Source organism: Cynara cardunculus (genome assembly GCF_001531365.2).
Source record: "Cynara cardunculus var. scolymus isolate 2C chromosome LG 2, CcrdV1, whole genome shotgun sequence".
Classification (NCBI taxonomy): Eukaryota; Viridiplantae; Streptophyta; class Magnoliopsida; order Asterales; family Asteraceae; genus Cynara; species Cynara cardunculus.
Window position 1 is genome coordinate 12,257,855 of NC_037529.1, and position 20,810 is coordinate 12,278,664.

The 20,810-nt window shown below is 38.3% G+C and overlaps 1 protein-coding gene across 1 annotated transcript in view; it reads left to right on the plus strand.

Moving 5' to 3' along the window:
* The window catches only part of LOC112507688 (WD repeat-containing protein 11-like), a 53,202-nt gene that overhangs the window by 17,683 nt on the left and 14,709 nt on the right, over positions 1 to 20,810 (plus strand). The window contains exons 7-13 of the mRNA XM_025112351.1: positions 3,912 to 4,059; positions 4,176 to 4,275; positions 17,129 to 17,204; positions 17,303 to 17,485; positions 17,902 to 18,062; positions 18,625 to 18,627; positions 18,771 to 18,873. Of these exons, the coding sequence (XP_024968119.1) occupies positions 3,912 to 4,059; positions 4,176 to 4,275; positions 17,129 to 17,204; positions 17,303 to 17,485; positions 17,902 to 18,062; positions 18,625 to 18,627; positions 18,771 to 18,873 (774 nt within the window). The remainder of the gene's footprint in view (positions 1 to 3,911; positions 4,060 to 4,175; positions 4,276 to 17,128; positions 17,205 to 17,302; positions 17,486 to 17,901; positions 18,063 to 18,624; positions 18,628 to 18,770; positions 18,874 to 20,810) is intronic.

The window sequence follows — 20,810 nt, forward strand, 5'->3', positions numbered from 1 at the left end:
CCTCCGATTGTGAACTTCATAACTTGCTGTTTCCAATTGGTGTACGTTGCTCCTAAAGTTTCCAGCCATTGAATCCCCAAGATCACATCACTGTTTCCCAATTGGATTGGCAGAAAGTCTTCTACCACCTCCAAACTTTGCACATTCAACACCACATGCTTACAAATCCCGTTACTCCACTTTGTTCCCCATTCCCATCGTTATAAAATACTCCTTCATTTTGTCAATCTTCATATTCAATTTATCTACTATATCTTTGGAAACGAAATTGTGAGTTGCTCCACTATCGATGAGGATTACCACTTTTTGACCTTCTATGCGTCCTTCCATTTTCATAGTCTTCGGATTCGTTAGGCCTACTACCAAATTAAGATGAACTTCGACTTCTTTGCTCACCTCAATCACGTCAGCTGTATTCAGCACTTTACCGTCCTCAACTTCACTACCGGAATCCACCGTTTCCTCCTCTTGTACTAACAAAACATTCAACTCTTTTTTTACACTTATGGCCTAGAGAATACTTCTCATCACAACGATAACAAAGGCCCAAAGCTTGTTTCTGTTGAACCTCCTGATCTGACAGTCTTCTGTACTCCGGTCTCTAGTTGTTTATCGAATTGTTCATCGAACTAGAACTTGTTTACTGATTCAGCCCCACCGGTAACAATCCTATTACTCGAAAACATCGTAAATGATTTTTTTGGCACTGAGAACGTTCTTTCCTTATCGATCACATTGTATCTAGCTTCAACTTTCATAGCCATCTCCATCGCTTCCTCAAGTGTTACTGGATTAAGAAGTCGTACCTCGGCTTTGATCGAATTCTTCAAACCGTGGGTGAATTGACTCATGAATACTTCTTCCGAGATTCCTTCCAGTGGTGCCGCCAATTCCACAAACTTCATCATAAATTCATCGACTGTACCTTCTTGTTTGAAGCCAAAAACTGTTTGCATAATGTTCCAGCTGCTGCCGATTTGAATTGACGAAGAATCAGTTGACGCAAATCCTCCCATCGTGAAATCGGATGCCATCGATTCTCCTACTGAAACCATTTTAAAGCAGTACCTTCAAACGATATAAAGGATGCGTCAATTTTTTCCTGCTGCATCAATCGATTAAGATAGAAATAGCGTTCCGCACGAAGAATCCATCCATCAGGATCGATTCCATCGAAAGAAGGAATTTCTAGCTTTCGACCTTTCACGAAAAAGAGTCGACCCTATCCCTGCCTCTCCTCGTTCTTCCTCTTCGATTTCTCCGTTTCTTCCCCATCCTCGCCGTCCGATGATCCTGACGTAATCACCCTAGCTGATACTTCGTTGCTTAATTTCTCCAATTGCTGAAAAATCTTCTCGAAATTCTTCTCCATTATCTGTTGATTCTTCTCAATCGAACCAACACAGCTCTCCAAATCGTCTATTCTGGCCATTGCACTTCTCGTTCCCATAGCTGGATCGAACTCGCTCTGATACCAATTTGATGCAATTGATTGTTGTCGGTAGCTTCTTTATTGAATTGAGTAAAGAAAAAGAGATTACAGAGGGTACACGGCTTTCGAGAGGCCGGTTCTCTCCCTAGAGAGCTTGCGCTCCTTTTCAAACTTACAAAACAGAATGCAACTCCACTAACAAACTTCCCAATATAAAGGAACTGTCTCAATTATTCTATTCAGAAAATACCCAAACTACCCTCCACTTTACAACTAAACTACTTAAATCTTCTTTTATATGTAAAACGTACAGTAGGCTTATCAGCATCCAAATATTCTTGGTGCCAATGTGATTCAAATCAATACATGGGAAGAACTTGAGATAGCCCGAATAGGAGTGTTATAATGGAGACACGTGAAATAACCCTAATGATCGGATAGGTAGCGGTTAGGGTTGCCTCTAGTAGTGTTTAGGAACTTTTCTTTGAAACAACAAGGATTGAGTGGTTTCAATTAGGTGCCTTTTTTCTTTCTGCCACCCTATTATGTTGGGGTGTATTTGGTTAGGTGGATTGGTGTATGATGCCTTTGTTTGGAAGGATAGGAGACAGGTTGGGTTGAAGTATTATTTCCCAGGTTTGATCTAGTGAATTTGGTTGCGGTGTTGAATTGCTTTGGATCATGCTAAGAAAGTGTCTTTTCCAGGTTTTATCTAATGACTTTGATTGCGGTGTTGATTTGCTTTGGATTATGCTAAGAAAGTGTGGGACAATTGTACTTGATTATATTTCTTTTTCATCAAGAATAACCAAGTGAGCTGTATACAATCACCAATAGATGTGACAAACATATATGCACAATTTAGACTTGCAATTCTAGATATCCCCCAAACATCACAATGAACAATAGTTAAAGGAAATAGTGATTTATGATTTATGGGTTGAAACGTACTCTTTGATGTTTAGCATACTGACATGATTCGCATTGAAATTAAGATATTTATTTCTTCAAACAAAAGAGGAAACTTGTTTCTGGGTGTATCAAAAAAGGGATGTCTTAATCGAAAGTGATGAAGCCATATCTAGACTATATTGGATGAAAATGATTATGATACAAGGGACATAGGTTCGCTCGTTATTTTTGCCACGGCTGGTAACCAACTAGTATGGCCCATGATTCTCTTTAGCAAGCCCAATCGTTCTCTGCATAGTTGTTCCTAAAAAGTGCATGTATTACACGAGAAAATGATCCTACAACTCAAATTCTTGGTCATCTTGGAAAAGACATTAAGTTCTTAGATAATTTAGGCACATGAAGAACACATATAGGAGTGATAACTGGAATGACAAAGATAGTTCTATTCCGGCTATGGAGGCTAGTGTTCCATCAGCTATCCCAATCTTTCAGTTTTCCGAACATGGTGTGTATGTGAGATGGTGAGTTGGTCATGTGGTCCATGACTCCTGAATCTATAACGCACACATAGTTGCTTATTGAGACAGGTAACGCTTGAGCTGAATAAATATGTGCATTTGCTATGAAGCTTGAGCCACTTGGTTCGCCAAGTATAGTAAATAAACTTCTGATATTTTTCCCCTCCTTATGGAATTAGTATGCTACATCCTCATTCGGATTGTGCTTCAAGGACAACTTTAGTTGTCCAATAACATTAGCGGAGTTGATGAAGGCATGGATAGTTTTTCTTAGACAGAGCTGATGAAAGAACTACAAAATAAATAGAATAGTTTCAGTAATAAAAGCCTTCAGCACACCATAAAGTTTCTGAGAAAATTCGTTATGCTATCTCATTAATAATAAATTCTTTCATATACAACCTAAAAGACCTAAATAATGAAAAAGCATGAAACTCAGGATATACGAGGGTTATTCATCATGAATAATACATGATATAGTTGGTTGCCAACTCCTATTCATGGTACTCATTTAAACTTTTCTCTAATTATATATATATATAGAGAGAGAGAGAGAGATAGGGGGAGGATCAAAAGAGAAGTTGATCAATTTGCGAGAAGGTGAGAAGTTCCAAGATCATATATGATTACACGTGATACAAACGCTGAATTATATACAATTAAACACATCCCAAAGGGACATAGGTTACTTGGTGAACGTGACCAAAGGTCGCTGGGGAAGGTCGCCTACTATGTGTCGGTCAACACAACATGTATTTAACCCATATATGATTAAGTGTGTGTATCATGTGTAATCATATATGATCTTGAAACTTCTCGCCTTCTCCCAATTTGACCGCCTTCTTGTTTGAACATGACCCTATATATGCATACACACACCTATAACATATATATGTTCATGCATAGGAGTCGAAAAGTCCTTTCTTATGCAAGCTCTTTATGAATTAATTGCTTTCGAATGTGGTTCTACCCTTACAATCTTGTGTATCACTTGTGTATTGGCTTAGCAACTCTAGTACATCTATTGTATTATTTCCTTTTTGCAGCTTAGGTCTTTAGCTCTTCCGTTCACAGTTTTGGAGTGGACTCTTCCTACTGTTCCACGGCCGATTCATAGTGCAACATCTAAGCCATCTACAGTTAATTCCCAAGATAACACTTCTGTGGCATCTGATGTGTCGCCTACAGACTCTAGTGAGTTTCTTTTTCTACTTGATTTCACATACTTGATTTATACTTGTAATCTCTTGGCACTCTATCCCTTGTTTTCTTAGATGCCATAAGATTTCATGCTCAAAATTAACTTGTAGATGGAGCTCAAGAAGACTTTACAGAGAGTTTTTCATTTGCTCTAGTAAATGGTGCACTTGGGGTGTTTGAGGTTCATGGACGAAGGATCCGAGATTTCAGGTACATTGGTTTTAAGGATGAGCATATTCATTTTGTGCGACTTGTTGTATGTAGTTGTTTGATGTCGGTAACAATAGATATGTTGAAAGTTATCATCAAACTTAGGTCTACATTTATTTGGTTATGGATAGTGGGTTTCACATTCGCTTTTGTTTCAATTATATCAATACCGGAAGATATTTGCTACTACTCCTTGACACATGATCTTGCTTTCACCAATTGATTTTATAAATATGTTAGTTATTTAATACAATGTGTAATTGTATCCGAGGACGTTTTTTTGTGTATTTTCATTGTAATGTAATCACCTCAATACATACTAAATGTTGGCCTAAACAAGGAAAGTAAATCAACCTAGACAAGGAAACTAATTGAACTTAAATAACTCTAAGTAACTACCTATAATTACAATATATCTAACTCCTCAAGTTGGAGCAAAGATGTTAATCATACGCAACTTTTTACAAATAAAATTATGTGTTTTACACAATGGCTTTGTGAGAATGTCTACAAGTTGGTACCTGATCCCAATGTGAATAGGTTGGATCGATGGAGAGTATGTCCATGTCCCGCAACATAGTCTATGTCAAGTGACAACAACTTCAACGTGCCTGATCTTTCTCATGGATTACTTGTTTCTTGGCTATGTGAATAGTTGATTGGTATCACATTAAAGTAAGCACTCTAAGCTATGTAAGAACTCTCATTATTTGCACATCATCTTATATGACATATTTGTAATAACTCTTTACTCTTACTCCGTACTTAATCGAGAGACAATGTGTTTCTTGTTTTCCTATGAAACTAGATCACTTTTGACAAATACACCACTCGACAATGTTCTTGATTTGAATAGAGTATCCCTACGCTTGATGTGGCCTTGAGATACCTCAAAACTTGGAGTGTTGCATCCTATGAATGTCTACGGATTGCACATGAACCAACTCAAAACACAGCTACGAATAATATAATTGTCAAATAGTTTAACCTAATCTTCTCTGTCTCTTTGGACCTCTCATAGGACTTCCCTTTTCTACAAGAAGTTTTCTAGTAATGAGCATTTGGGTTATACAATGGTTTGCACACTTGTAGACCACACTTGTAGACCACACTTGGTAAGCATATCAACACATATTTCCTTTCAGATAGGAGCACCCCTTTGCATAGACTGATAAACTTCTTTTCCATCGAAATAAAATAGACGTCCTAAATCCATAACTTAAAATTGGGTCTAGGATATGCTTCAACTTTGAAATCTCGATGCTATCATCTCCGGTGATAATAATGTATCTGCATATACTACTAGTATGATTCATCGACCATGATGGTGTTGAGGGAACATATAATAGTTTTGGGAACTGTGAATACAAAACTCCTGAAGAATATTTGAAAGCGCCTAAACCATGCTCCTCATAATTTGGATTTGGCGACTCTGAAGGATTGCTAGTTTCTTTCTCAAGAAGGGACTCGACTCATTGAAGGTAACATCAGTTTAGGGAAAGTATATACGAAGAGTTGAACAATAACAATGGTAGCCCTTTTGGACACATCAAATACCCAAGGAAAACACACTTGATAGCATGTGGTTCAAGTTCATTATGTTTTGGGGAGTAGTCGGATATAGGAGGCATTTATATATTTTTTATGAGTTAGAGGAAAAGGGGTGCCTTTTGAACTAGAATAGAGTACGCTGTCTTTCTATCAAGAACATGAGAAGGCATATGGCTAATTAGATAATTAGTAGTAAGTACCATGGATATAAAGCTAGGTTGAGGCGTATGCCTCAAGGCCAAATGCCGAGCTTGAGGCGCCGCGTGTCAGAGCTTCTATCAGTCAAATTGGTGGGTCGGGTTGTGAGGCGGTGAGGCATAGAGAGGCGTACGCATTTGATATATGATGTGGGCTGTCTTTTTTTATTCAACACAAAGACCGAAAAGTCAAAGAGAACGATTGCCACTTGTTCACTCTCAAAGCCATTTACTTTTGCATCACTCATACACACACATATATGTATATATATACACACACAAAGAAGGGTTGCACTTGTTCTCTCTCTCTCTCAGAGCCATTCACTTATGCCTCACTCACACACACATACTGACATACATATATATATGTATATATAATGTATATATACACACACACAAAGGCTAAAAAGTCAAAAAGAATGGTTGTTTTGTGCTCCTCTCAAGACGATTCACTTCTCCCTCACTCCATATATATATATATATATGTGTGTGTGTGTGTGTGTGTGTGTCAATATCTTCTTAACATGCTCCATTCGAGCATCCAAGTATTTTCTCTAAACCTAATGAGTATATTATATTTTTTTTATTTGTTAGCACTGCCAATCATCCTCCTGAGTCTGAGTCCTGAAATTCGCACAAAGTAGAAGACGTCTTAGTGGTACAATTGAGGTCCTTCGTGAGTTCAATAATAGATATTAAGTTATAGGTAACGTTAGGGACATAAAGAATAAAATTGAGAGTAATGTCCTTTGAGATAGTAACCAAACCTATGCCCTTCACATCTGATAGTAATCCATTAGCAGTCCAAACTCTGCCCGTCTGATTAGGCCAGAGTTTATCGAGTAAAATGATGATCCCAGTCATATGGTTGGTAGCTCCGGAGTCCACAATCCATTCCCCTGTGAACTTTGCATTTAGGGCATTTGGCACATGATCATTCTGAGTGAGCAACAACGTACCATTTCCCCAAATTGTTGATTGGATTGTGACTTGGAGCGTCCTTTGCAAGGCTCCATTTTTTCTTGATTAAAAGGGGTGCTTTAAGTTGTTGCAACATGACCCAATGATCCAGACGGTTGCCTTCCTAGAGGTTTCCCATGTATTTTCCAGCAAATCTTCATTGTGTCCCCATGGCTCTTGCAATGGTCACACCAAGGACGATTACCTAATCGTTAACCATAGCTAATTGATGAATCGTTGTTGCGGAAGCTTCCTTGTGGTTGTCTAGAACCGTTGATGCATTTGCTGGATGCTAGAGCAGAACCTTCGGTAGTTAGTTGATTGTTCATAGATCCCAACGTCACTTTCCTGTGAGTTATTCTCTACGAACCTCCGAGAAGGCTTCTCTTACACTTGGTAATGGCTTACAACTCAGAATTCTTCCTCGAACCTCATCGAGGTTTCGGTTTAACCGAAGTAAGAACTCGTATATTTGTTCATTTTCTTGGATCTATTTGTACTGTTTTTAGTCACCTGCACAACTCCAAGATACATCATCGAGGACGTTAATTGTTGCTGGTAGCGGGTCAATAGGTTGAAATATTCTATGACGCTCCATTCATTTTGACGAAGATCATGTAATACCCCATTGATTTCAAAGATTGTTGAGGCACTATCTTTGTTGGAGTATGTGTCTCTGGCTGCCTCCCATATCTCCTTGGCTGTCTTGTAATGCATGAAATTCTCACCAGTTTCATTCATCATTGAGTTCAATAGCTATGACAACCTTGTTGTCTTCTATCTTCCATGTCTGATAATTCTTACTATCTTCTGTCGTCAGTGCTTCTCTTGTTAGATAGTCTTCTTTCCCTTTACCACTTATGAAGATCATCATAGAGTGCGACCATCGGTTGAAATTGGGGCCGGTGAGTTTGTGATTGGTGATTAGGATGATCCCACCTTCGGAGAGAATGGGTGTTTGTAACACCCCACTTTCCACCTTTGCATATAAACATGTACTTCATATAATAAGAAATACAATTACACCACTTTGGTCCCAACAGTACAAGAAATCATAATACAGAATTTACAACTTAAAAATTCCAAAATAATCTTCTTGTACATCACATGTTTAAACAACATGTACTTCCAAAAGCCATCAAATAACAGGCAGCTCTTCAAATAGCAGTTAAGCACATAAGCAAAATAATTACATTTCCCCTTCCCCCTTATCCCTGGACCCAGCCGCACCTCCAATGCATAATTTTTAAAAACACAAAATGAGGGTTAGACCATGAGGTCTAGTGAGAAATCCCTTCTTTGCAATTACATGGTGAAGATCACCAAAACCTGTTATAAAACCCATATATGGACATCCAACCACTTTAATGAAATATAACTTCAGTAATACAACTGCAAGTTATAAAAGTATCTTACCACAAAATATATATATAACCACTCAAGTTCTCACAAACATCTGGAACACAATTCTCAAAGCTCTCAAGTCTCATCAGACTAGAGCTTATAGTCTCAACCTTCAAATCATACCAAGAAATACCAATCACCAGAGTTCTTGGTTATTATCAAAAGCTTTTAAGATAAGAACAGTTTTAAACTCAAACGAAAACTAAATTGAATAATAACCAAAGTCCCTCTAGGTTTTATTTCAAATCTCTACTCTTTTAAATAACCAAAATATGATATTTGATAACTCAAAATCATTTGAAACACAGGCAATTAATGCCTCCGGCTATAAGCCATTCTTCCCTTCTCAATAACATCGTTGTTATCATTTTAATAAGAGCAATTTTTCCAAGTCTTCATGTCATAAAGAAATGTTGACTCAGAATTATTGCATCTCATGGATATGACAACAAGAGCTATAATATAACCAGATCTCACAAATGCTTATCCAAGGTACGCCTCTCCTTGATATGTCACCCTTATCCCATGGTACACCTCTCCTTGATATGCCACTCTTATTTCCTCATTAATTCTACAGATAAATCTATAGTTTTAGCCAATAATGGCCTCAAAACAGTTTCATATCAAAAACTTTATCTCAAAAACTCTTATAGTTCTTAAACCCACTTTCAAATATCATCTCAACATTCTTTCAAAAACGGTTATTCAATTCAACAGTTTTGAAAGAAACCACAGTACCTTTCTCAATTTATAAACCATATTTGAAAGATACAAAAATAAACAACTTCTGTCCTTATCGGACACCACTTGGTCGGATCCCCTTTACCAAACAACATCTCAGCCGATGACTACTCTCATCGGACAGGCCTTGGGCGATGACTGCTCTTATCGGCCAACACACACACATAATCCAGACAACACTTGAAAAATAAGAACATACTCACTGGTTCAACAATATGTCCGTTAACAACCTCACTGCCAACACTATGTCCGGTAACATCCTCACCTGTGAACACTGTGTCTGGTAACAACCTCACCGGTCAACACCTTGTAATATAAATAACAATACCGGACAATGTTTTGTCCGATGAGCATTCTCACCGGACAAGGCATTGGGCGATTAACACCCTAATCCGGTCAATACTCAACAACCCAAACACTTGACCCATTCAACACTTGGGCCATAAGATGCCCAAATTGGACAACACCCTGTCCGATAAAGGTCTTCACTAGACAACACTTCATCCGGTAAAGTCCTCACCAGACGATACATAAATTACCCAACTCCCTCACCGGTCAAGGCATGACCGATAAGGGACCTTCATCGGACAACACTGTGTCCGGTAACAAGCCCTTATCGGACCATGCATTTAAACAAGAATATATATACAACATACGTACACCAGCAGATCAAAACCATGAAAAACCAGTATAATCAAATTCAAAGATTGTTTGCAAAAACTCACCTTATAAGCAGGATTTGAAGATGAAAATTCACATAGAAAGCAGCTTCAACAATTGAAATCACAGCTTCCTTTTTCCCCCAACACACAAAATCTCTCTCCCTCTCTTTCCCGGTTTCTTTCTAAAAATGGCAAACTCCTTGCCCTTTCAAAAATTTCCTCTGTAAATACTTTCCAAATCAGGGGCGATGGAGGTTTATAATTTAAATTCCCTCCACCCCTTCACCCATATAACATAAATTGAAATCACTTAATCATGCATACATACCCATACATGCATGCATATTCACATATATACATATACAACCCATGCATGCATAAATATGGTGCACATTTCTGATAAACCTCCTTTGAGGTTTACTTATAGAAGAAGAAACTAATTGAGTCTAATTGTTTCTGTCGAGTCTTACTGTAAACATGAATAAGGGAGGGGTAGATTGATAATTTTTTTTTTCTTAAATAGGGTGTTGTTAGAGGAAGTCGGTATTCTGTTTTCTTTCTCTGGAGAGTGCTGTTTGGAGCGTAAGCTTAGGGAGAGAATCCCAGACCTCTCGAAAGTCTGGGAGTTGTACAATTCTTGTTATCGCAAGCAATCTACCGGCAATTTCATCTGTGTGTTTCCATTATCGAATTACAGTTTCGTATAGTTCAACGCTGTGTGTTTCCAATTACGTTTTCCAGAAGTGTATAACAAATTGGTATCAGAGCTCGTTCCGATCAGTCATGGCGAATGTGACGACGCGAAGCGTGAATAACCGAATTGAAGACTTGGAGAGTAGCGTGGGATCGATTGAAAGAAGTTTAGAGAGAATCGCACAACAAATTGAAGAATTAAGAAATGAATTTGTGAGTAGGTCGAATACCACAAATTCAACGGCTGAGGAAGCCGCCGCCTGAATTGGTCGAGTGGACAGAAGTTGTAACAACAGTAATCGATTTTTAGCTACGAAAGGACGCAAATTAGAGATTCATGTTTTTGATGGCAAGGATCCAGATGGTTGGATTTTGAGAGCTGAACGATACTTCATGTTGAACCAGTTGAGTCAAGAGAAGATTGATGTGTCGTTTATTTCATTTGAAGGAGATGCATTGAAGTGGTTTCAATGGGAACATAAGCGACACCCTTATTACCAGGTGGGAGGATCTGAAACATTTGTTGTTAAGGCAATTTAGGTCATTGACAGCAGGTTCTTTGTGTGAACAGTTTCTGTCGGTAAGGCAAGAAGGATCGATCGAAGAATACAGAAGGAAATTTGTTGAGTTCGCGGCGCTGTTGGACGGGATTCCAGAACAGATTTTCTTAAGTCAATTCATTAATGGATTGGAGGAATCTATTAAAGTGGAATTAAGACTCATGGATCCGTTGACACTCAGCGAAGCAATGGAGGTAGCCATGAAGATCGAATTGAAAAATAAGGTATTGGCGAAAAAGAAGAATATGGGACATAGCAAAAAGACAGGTTCGTTTTTCCATTCTAATTCGGATTTGAAAAGCAATTTTTCTAATCATTCCTCTAATAGCGTCGGTAGTGCTGTTAATTCACCGACGTTTACAAATAAAATCGGTTCCCGGTTTCCGGTTTTTGTCTGATCAAGAGGTGCAGCAAAGAAGATCGTTGGGTTTGTGTTACCATTGTGATGAAAAATACGCACCTGGCCATAAGTGTAAAAAGGAGATGAATGTGTTAGTTCAAGAGGATTCATTCGATGTTACCGAACCGGAGACGGAGGAAAAAGTCTTTAATGCAGCTGAAGTGACTGATAAAGTGGAGGTACATTTAAATTCTGTTGTGGGTCTGACTAATCCTAAAACTATGAAGATGGAAGGAAGAATTGGAGGACGAAAAGTTGTATACTAATTGATAGTGGTGCAACACATAATTTCATATCCTACGATTTAGTTAAAAGACAGAATTTAGAAGTGGAAGTTACAGGTGAATATACTATTACTTTGGGTTCTAGGAACATGGAGAAGGGAAATGGTATTTGCAAGGGGATAACACTATTTTTACCGGAAGTTGAAATAAGGGAAGATTTTCTTCCTTTGGGTTTGGGTAATAGTGATATGATCTTAGGAATGCAATGGTTGGAGTCTTTGGGAGCAACGTATGTTAACTGGAAGTTACAAGTAATGAAATTCACTTGCGGGGGAAAATCCGTCACGTTAAGGGGTGATCCATCTCTGGGACGTTTGATGGTTTCGTTGAAAGCTATCGGAAAGGTGATCAACTATGAAGGGCAAGGCGTGCTGGTGGAATTGGGTACGTGTTCGGTGTTTTCGGAGGAAATGGCAGAATCAAATGTTGTTTTGGATCCATTACTAAGAGAATTCGAGTCAGTTTTTAACATGCCACAGGGTTTACCACCGGAAAGAGGTAGGGAGCATAGTATTGTGTTAAAAGAAGGGACATAAACGATCAATGTTCGGCCATACCGTTATCCTCATTACCAGAAAGATGAAATCAAGAAGTTAGTGAAAGAGATGCTCGAGGCAGGAGTTATTCAACCGAGTATGAGTCCTTTTTCCAGTCCAGTATTGTTGGTTAAGGAAAAAACCGGAAGTTGGCGATTTTGTATCGATTATCGAGCTTTGAACAAGGTGATAATTGTTGATAAGTTTCCAATTCCGGTGATTGAAAAGTTGTTGGACTAATTGTACGAGGCAGTCGTATTTTCTGAACTCGATTTAAAATCGGGTTACCATCAAATTCGAATGAAAGAGGATGACGTGTATAAAACAGCTTTATGAACCCATCAAGGACATTACGAGTTCTTGGTAATGCCCTTTGGATTGGTTAATGCTCCGGCGACATTTCAAGGATTAATGAACGAGGTCTTCAAGAAATATTTGCAGAAGTTTGTGTTGGTATTTTTTGATGATATTTTGGTCTACAGTAAAACTCTTGAAGAACATCAGGTGCATTTACGAAAAGTGTTAGAGGTTCTTTGTCAACACCAGTTGTTTGCTAATAAAAAGAAGTGCGAGTTCGGTCGAGATTGTTTGGGGTATTTGGGTCATATAATTTCAGCAAAAGGAGTAGAAGTTGACCCGTCGAAAATTGCTGCAGTTTTGGATTGGGTGGAACCGAAGTTGGTAACCGAATTGAGAGGATTTTTGGGGTTGTCCGGGTATTATAGAAAGTTCATTAAGGGGTATGGTATTCTAGCCAAACCACTCACCGACCTCCTGAAAAAGAACCAATTTCAGTGGACTACGGAAGCTCAACGAGCGTTTGATGAATTGAAGAAAATGCTATCTTCAACTCCGGTGTTACGCCTTCCTGATTTTTCTAAAGATTTCGTGGTGGAGACAGATGCTTCGGGTTATGGTCTGGGAGCGGTTCTTATGCAAGATGAACAGCTGATCGCATATTTTAGTCAAGCTTTGGGATTAAGGGCGAAGCAGAAGTCGGTTTATGAAAAAGAATTGATGGCTATTGTGTTGGCTATAAAAAAATGGAGACCGTATTTGTTGGGAAAAAAGTTTTTAATACGTACCGATCAACAAAGTCTTCGTTTTCTGTTGGAGCAACGGGTGGTGGAACTAGAGTACCAAAAGTGGGTCAGTAAACTACTGGGATACGACTTTTCAATTGTCTACAAACCGGGTAGTTCCAATCAAGCTGAGGACGCGCTTTCTCGTAAGATCGAATCGGTAGAATTTTGCCAATATGGCGAATTTTCAGTGGAGAAATTGGGACGACCTGAAACAAGAAATTGTTGGTGATAGTTTCTTGAACCGTATCAAGGACGACTTAATGACTGGGAAAGCCGAGCATAAAGGGTTCGAGATTCAACAAGAGTTATTATATAAAGGTCGTCTTGTTATTCCTCGCTTTTCCAAAATGATTTCGTTAATTTTTGATGAATTTCATGGATCTCCAATTGGCGGTCATACAGGAGAAGATCGGACGTATCAACGTATCTCATCGGAAGTCTTTTGGATGGGAATGAAGAAAGATATAGTTGAAATGGTTAAAAAATGTGAGGTGTGTTAGAGGAATAAAAGTCTTAGTGGCAGCCCGACTGGTCTTTTGCAACCATTATCTTTGCCTGAGAAAGTATGGGACGAGATTTCCATGGATTTCATTGAAGGTCTACCTCGGTCAAACGGTATGAGCTCGATCATGGTAGTTGTGGACAGGCGTAGCAAGTATGCCCATTTTGTTGGGTAAAACACCCCTTTAATGCACAAACGGTAGCCGAAGCTTTCGTAAAAGATGTAGTAGAGTTACACAGGGTTCCTCAGTTGGTGATTTCTGATCGAGACAAGGTGTTCCTTAGCCATTTTTAGAAGGAGTTGTTTCGTTTGCAAGGAACAAAATTGAAGTTCAGTTCAGCGTACCATCCGCAGTCCGACGGACAGACCGAGGTAGTAAACCGTTGCTTGGAGCAATATTTGAGATGTTGGGTGTCATCTACACCTAAACAATGGTACAAATGGCTTCCATGGGCTGAACTCTCGTATAATACAGCCTATCATACAGCCCTTAAAGAGTCTCCTTTTAAGGTATTGTATGGTAGAGATCGTCCTCCTCTACTCCGTTATAAAGCAACTTCATCGAGGGTGCAATCGGTAGATCAAGAGTTGACTGATAGGGAGGAAATGCTTGATGAAGAGAAATTGCACTTGCTTAAAGCTCAATTTCGTATGAAACAGTATGCTGATTTGAAGCGAAAAGAAGTGGTGTTTTTGGTAGGAGATTGGGTTTTCTTGAAGTTGCGACCTTACAGACGGAAGTCGCTGGTACTTGGGAATAGTCCTAAACTTCTAGCTCGTTTTTATGGCCCGTATAAAGTGCTGGAGCAGATTGGGAGTGTGGCATATAGTTTGGATTTACCGAGTTCAGCAAAGATTCATCCGTTTTTTCACGTTTCTCAATTAAAGAAGGCTGTGGGAAGTTGTATTTCGACTCACGATTTTCCAACTCAGATTTCTGAAGATTTGGTGCTACAAGCCGTCCCCGAAGACATCTTGGATATGAGACCATTACCGAATGGTGATGTGGGTCAATTTGAAGTTTTGGTAAAATGGGAAGGAATGTGTGATTTGGAAGCTTCTTGGGAGAATCTAGAGGCACTTCTGCAGCAGTTTCCTAGTTGTCACCTCGAGGACAAGGTGAAATTTTTGGGGGGGAGTATTGATAAACCTCCTTTGAGGTTTACTTATAGAAGAAGAAACTAATTGAGTCTAATTGTTTATGTCGAGTCTTACTGTAAACATGAATAAAGGAGGGGTAGATTGGTAATTTTTGTTTTGCTTAAATGGGGTGCTGTTAGGGAAGTCGGTATTCTGTTTTCATTCTCTGGACAGTGTTGTTTAGAGCGTAAGGTCAGGGAGAGAATCCCAGACCTCTCGAAAGTCTGGGAGTTGTACAATTCTTGTTATCGCAAGCAATTTACCGGCAATTTCATCTTTGTGTGTTTCCATTATCGAATTACAGTTTCGTATAGTTCAACGTTGTGTGTTTCCATTTACGTTTTCCAGTAGTGTATAACAATTTCACATATATATGCATATACCCACATCATGGATCAATTATAACAATTAATCACATACTCATGTAACCACATAATCAAATAATTACCTCAAACGTATAACCGGAACCTGGTTATCACAGTGTTGTGTTGGACATAAGAGATTGTTTCTGGGTTGTACCGGAAGTGTCATTATCATTATCGGTTTCACTCCCATGGTTCCTTAATGTATTTAGTCATCAATTGTAGATGGTTTGAGGGTGGAGAGATGGATCTAATACCATGCAGAAATTATGAATAAGAGAAAGAAATGATTTCTCTTTTTTATTATATCTCAAATTACATAGAAGAACAATATTTATAGCTATAGGACTGAAACTACCAGCCCTTTATTCTAGGTAAATGAAAACAGCATTATCCTACTAACAAACTCTCAAAGAAAGTGTAAACCTATCTTAGAGATAACAATGAAACAAATTTTCCACATATACCTATTGTTAGATATAGTAAATTAGCGTTTTGCTTTCTTAGTATGCTTTTCTTAATTAGGTTCTTTGCTTGTATACATACTGTGTAGAGTTCCCTACTAGTTTAATGAGAGAGACATCACCTTATTTGAGTAGTTACATGGTATCAAGTGTCAAGTCAGAGTACAAAGCCATGGCAGATGTGCCATGCGAAATGACGTGGGTAAAGAGTCTTCTAGGAGAGCTTGGAGTAATCATAGACGACTTGATGAGACTGTATTGTGATAACCAGACAGCTATTCATATTGCCAAGAATCAAGTATTCCATGAGAAGACCAACCTAGAAGCAGCCACCCTCGAAAGAGCGTATAATAGCTCACTGATCGAGTGCAATATTGAGGTTGATTGTCATCTATTCAAGGACCTGTGGTGGGAACCCAGGAAAACCCTCCATCGATCCAACCAGTATATATCTGGATCGAGTACCAGCTTCTACATCCTCACGAAGCCATTATGAGGAGTTGCGCATGATTAACATCTTCGCTCCAATTTGAGGAGTGTTAGATATAGTAAATTAGGGCTTTGCTTTCTTGGTATGCTTTCCTTTATTAGGTTGTTTGGTTGTATATATTGTGTAGAGTTCCCTACTAGTTTAATGAGAAATACATCACCTTATTTGAGTACTTGCACATACAATTTCAATATATCCAACAATAGTAAAGGATAAGGAACAAAAAAAGAGAGAAAGATGAGTATGTTCCTTATTTCTTAACATATAAGAGTTTCCAAATCTCAAATGCAAGAGAGGGTAGATTTTACATCATTATGCGAAAGCTACTTGTTGTAGGACTTATATTAGCATTTTCCAGTTTCATAACTAAATGCACAAACAAGATTCACTGTCTTATGTACAAACTAAAACTGTTCAGGTGTAGGCATACGGTAGACATTGGTTTATTTCACAGCCATGTCAAAAACTACCACATTATCATAAGACTCCCATGACAATAATTAATTGTACAGCTCTACTTGATACCAGTCAAGCAACTTGACTCAGAAAAAGGCCCTTTCCTTGGAAAATCAGGCTATATTTGAAGTTTTTTGCACACTTGGATTTTATTTCCTTCTCCTTCTGTGGATAGCAACTTCATCACTTGATTGACTGATACAAGATTGATATTTTGTAGTTTTCTAGCTTCGTTCTTTTTCTTTCTTCTGTTTCTTTATTGGGTTTCACAAAATATGGGAAGTCTCTGTCGTTATATCCTGTGTTACGTGTCAGGAACTTATATTTTAAAAGTGCATGAGAAGTATTTCTGGTTGACTTGTGCAGACCAAAGTGGCCTGATTCATCATTTGTTTCTTCTGAAGGACTGGTTACAGCTATGGCTTATCGTCTGCCACATGTGGTTAGCTTCTTTTTTTTTTATGTACATTCATCATATACAGTAGTTGAAATGGGCTCTGCATCTTAAAATATTCTCCTGCTCACTGATTTATATGTCAGGTCATGGGTGATAGGTTAGGGAACATTCGGTGGTGGGATGTGACAACTGGGCAATCTTCCTCTTTCAACACTCACAGGGAAGGCATTAGAAGAATCAAGTTCTCCCCTGTTGTTCCTGGAGATCGTAGCCTTGGACGTATTGCTGTATTGTTTAATGACAATACGTTTTCTGTGTTTGATCTTGTAAGTGGGAAAAGTAGCATGAGTTGCTTCTTTTCTTACTTGGTGTTTGTCAGCTATGTTGCAACATATTTACATGAAGTCAAGCCAGTAACAGGAAGTGCAAAGTCGAATGTAGGTACATATCAGACAGTCTACGAGGCTGCATTAAGCTTTCAAAATTAGAAATCAAAGGCGATCTTTCTCTTGAGATTGCAGTAACTGCTACCTAGAAAATTTCCATTTTGGGACATTTGCACCGACTATGAAACGCTTCCTGGGTCTTGGTCCACAATAGTATTTTTCCACTTATATACAAGTTTCATACTCATGTATGTTATGTTTTACTTCATACGTGGACGTTTCTGTCATCCTATTCTCATTTTGCATACCCCCAAAAGAAAAGCAAAGGGATATAACTTCAATCGTTTTTTTTTCAGGATTCACAGGACCCATTAGCCAATTCCCTATTACTGACTCAGTTTCCAGGAACCCTTGTGCTGGAACTTGATTGGTTACCTGTCCGAACCGATAAGAATGATCCATTGGTATTGTGTATCGCTGGAGCTGATAGTAGCTTTCGCCTTATTCAGGTTAACATGTATGCATCACATCTAACCAAGCTCGCTGAACAACTTGCTTTGTTTTCCTGTCAGAACGCTCTATTTTTATGGTTCTGTTTCAATGGCTTTAAAGAAACTTGTGCTGATAGGAACTACAAGGAATTGGGGTGATTATAGGGTTTATGGGTCTTGTTTCTAAAATGTCATGAAATAAAACTCATTTAGAGCTTTTCAGTGTATTTTTTGGCCTGGACACGAGTGACTTTAATCATTAATGATAGCATTTCAGTTAAGTTCTAGTGATTCGTGTGAAGTGGTTAAAGGCTATTGTGCCAGGTTGTGGCGTATTTTTGCAGCTCAAGTTCAGCAGGCTCTATTCTTCAACTCCACACAGAACTTCAAATAACTTGTTCAAGAGGATGATTCCACTTTCCTTTTTCTCATTCAGCATGAATGTGCAAGAAAAGTTTGTGGGCTTGCAATTATTTAAACATGTCTATGTGGTTTAGAGATCCCTTAATTTGGTTCGACTTTTTGAAAACTATTAATGGATGTTCATTGTGTTCTGAACATATATTTATGACCCAATCTAACCTTCAGTAAGTGATTATGTATTGTATATAAATAAATAGTCCATCTTGTAATGGAGGTGTAATTAACTGGTCTTTACAAGGTAATACATTTGGGCCACTGTTGTGTTTCACGCCTTACATATGCCCTGTAACATTTTCAATCTCTTCATTCAGTGACAAAAAAGTTGGTTATGGAGCGCAGCCTGGATCTGTGAAGGAGCGATTTCGGCCAATGCCGTTATGTTCTCCTGTATTGCTTCCTACAGCACATGCCTTGGTAAGATTGTTTTTTATCTTCGTCTTTGTCTACCTTTACATGATGCCAAAATAGCTAATAGAGAAGAGAAACTACATCCTTCATCCAAAACTACGTTTCCCCCCTTAATAAAATTGTTTAGGCCAAATTCTCGTAATTGAAAAGTTAGCCTTCTGTCTCTGCTGTTGTTTGGAAAGATGCAAGTCATCTGTACATAATATATAAAAACCAAGACTTCTGTTCTCTTCAGGTTAATATGATTAGTTCACACCCCAATTATAATTAGCTATGAGATTTCTTATTATCTGTTTTTTGCATAAAAAGACGCTCATAAGGTTTTATTTGTCACAACTGACATTGACACGAATATCATATCCTTCAATTATTAACTATTAGGACTTTGACTGCTTTCTCCAACTGGAGCAAATCTTAAGAGTCAAATAATAAGCTATTGTAATCAATTCACATTTCTTATTGAATTATATTCACTATAGCTAAACCATCTAATGTCAATCTAACACCTGCGAATAGGATGGGGAATCGAATTGTATGATTCAAAAGAATTGCAAAATATAAATGACATAATCTATCGGAATTTTCATCTGTTCTTATTCATCATATTTGGAGTTCTATGAAATCATTTTTTTTCCATTTACAGCAAAATGCCTCATTTGTTCCTTCATCTAATCAGGGGATTAAGCCATTAAGGTTTAAGCTGCATTGAGTGCACTTATCTATCTCTCTCTCTCTCCCCCTGTGTGTTAAGCACTCCCTTCAGATTATCGAAGTCTACTTCAATATTTTGGAAATTCATACTTTTTAGTTACGCTCTTTGAAGCGCTTATGCACTTGATATCTCTTGTTCCCTTCCAACTTAGTAATCCTTTCTGAACATCACCCTGTTTCCATGTATGGTAATGACAGAGGGATTACTACGGGTTTCGTGATTATTAAGCTAGATGTGCAATAAATCTGATGAGTTACTCACCAAAAAACATATCAAGAGAACAAAATTGTGATAAGAGTCTTACATTTCCCTTCGATATTGAATGTTGAGGGTTAAATCTAAATTGATTGCATTGTAATCTATTCCATTTTTTTGTAATAGATAGTTACTTTCAAACAAATAGTTTTGGGCTAATCCTATTGAATCATAGGATATGTAACATGAGGTGAAGGATAGTGTGAAGAGAGTTAAGGTGAGAAGCGTAAGAAGGGATCTAGACCCTTGATTACTTTTAATCTCAAACCCATCCATAAATCACGCTTGATACGGGGATTGATCCTGTGCAATCGGTGCATCTCATCCTAATGTGCATCCAAGGGTGGAGATCTGTCACACCCCGCCTAGGCGGAAACGCGAAGTGTAACGGAGAGGATTGTCATAACACAATGATATGATAATAGAGAACTCACTAAATGAATACTAATCCAAGTGTCATGACGTCTCTTCCTCGTCACAAGTGGAGACTTGTACCGTGGTTAGACAATTCCATGGCATCACATAGTCAACAAAATTTCAAACAAAAATACTTGGCCACAAGCAAAAAAAAACCACGCGGGGAATCTCTTAGGTCTCTCCAAGGTCCACAAGCAACCCTAGCACTCTTAGCCATTTTGATGAGTATTACCTGAAAATGAATACTCGAAAATGTCAACATAATGTTGGTGAGCTCGTAGGTTTAAATAACAAAAGAGGATTTGCTGTGTATCGAGAGCGTTTAGGACAACARTGTGTATACATATATCGCAATTCAGCACTAATACATAGGAATAATTGTATAACCAATTTAATCATACAACAAGAACATGATAGGTTTCCAAACATGTCATCTACCAGCTGGAGCTAAACCGTTGGCTTAACAGGAATATAGGAATCACATCTCATATAGGAATCAAACACTAGTACTTTCATTGCAATAGTAAACACACAAATTGTCCAAATAAATAAAAGAAAA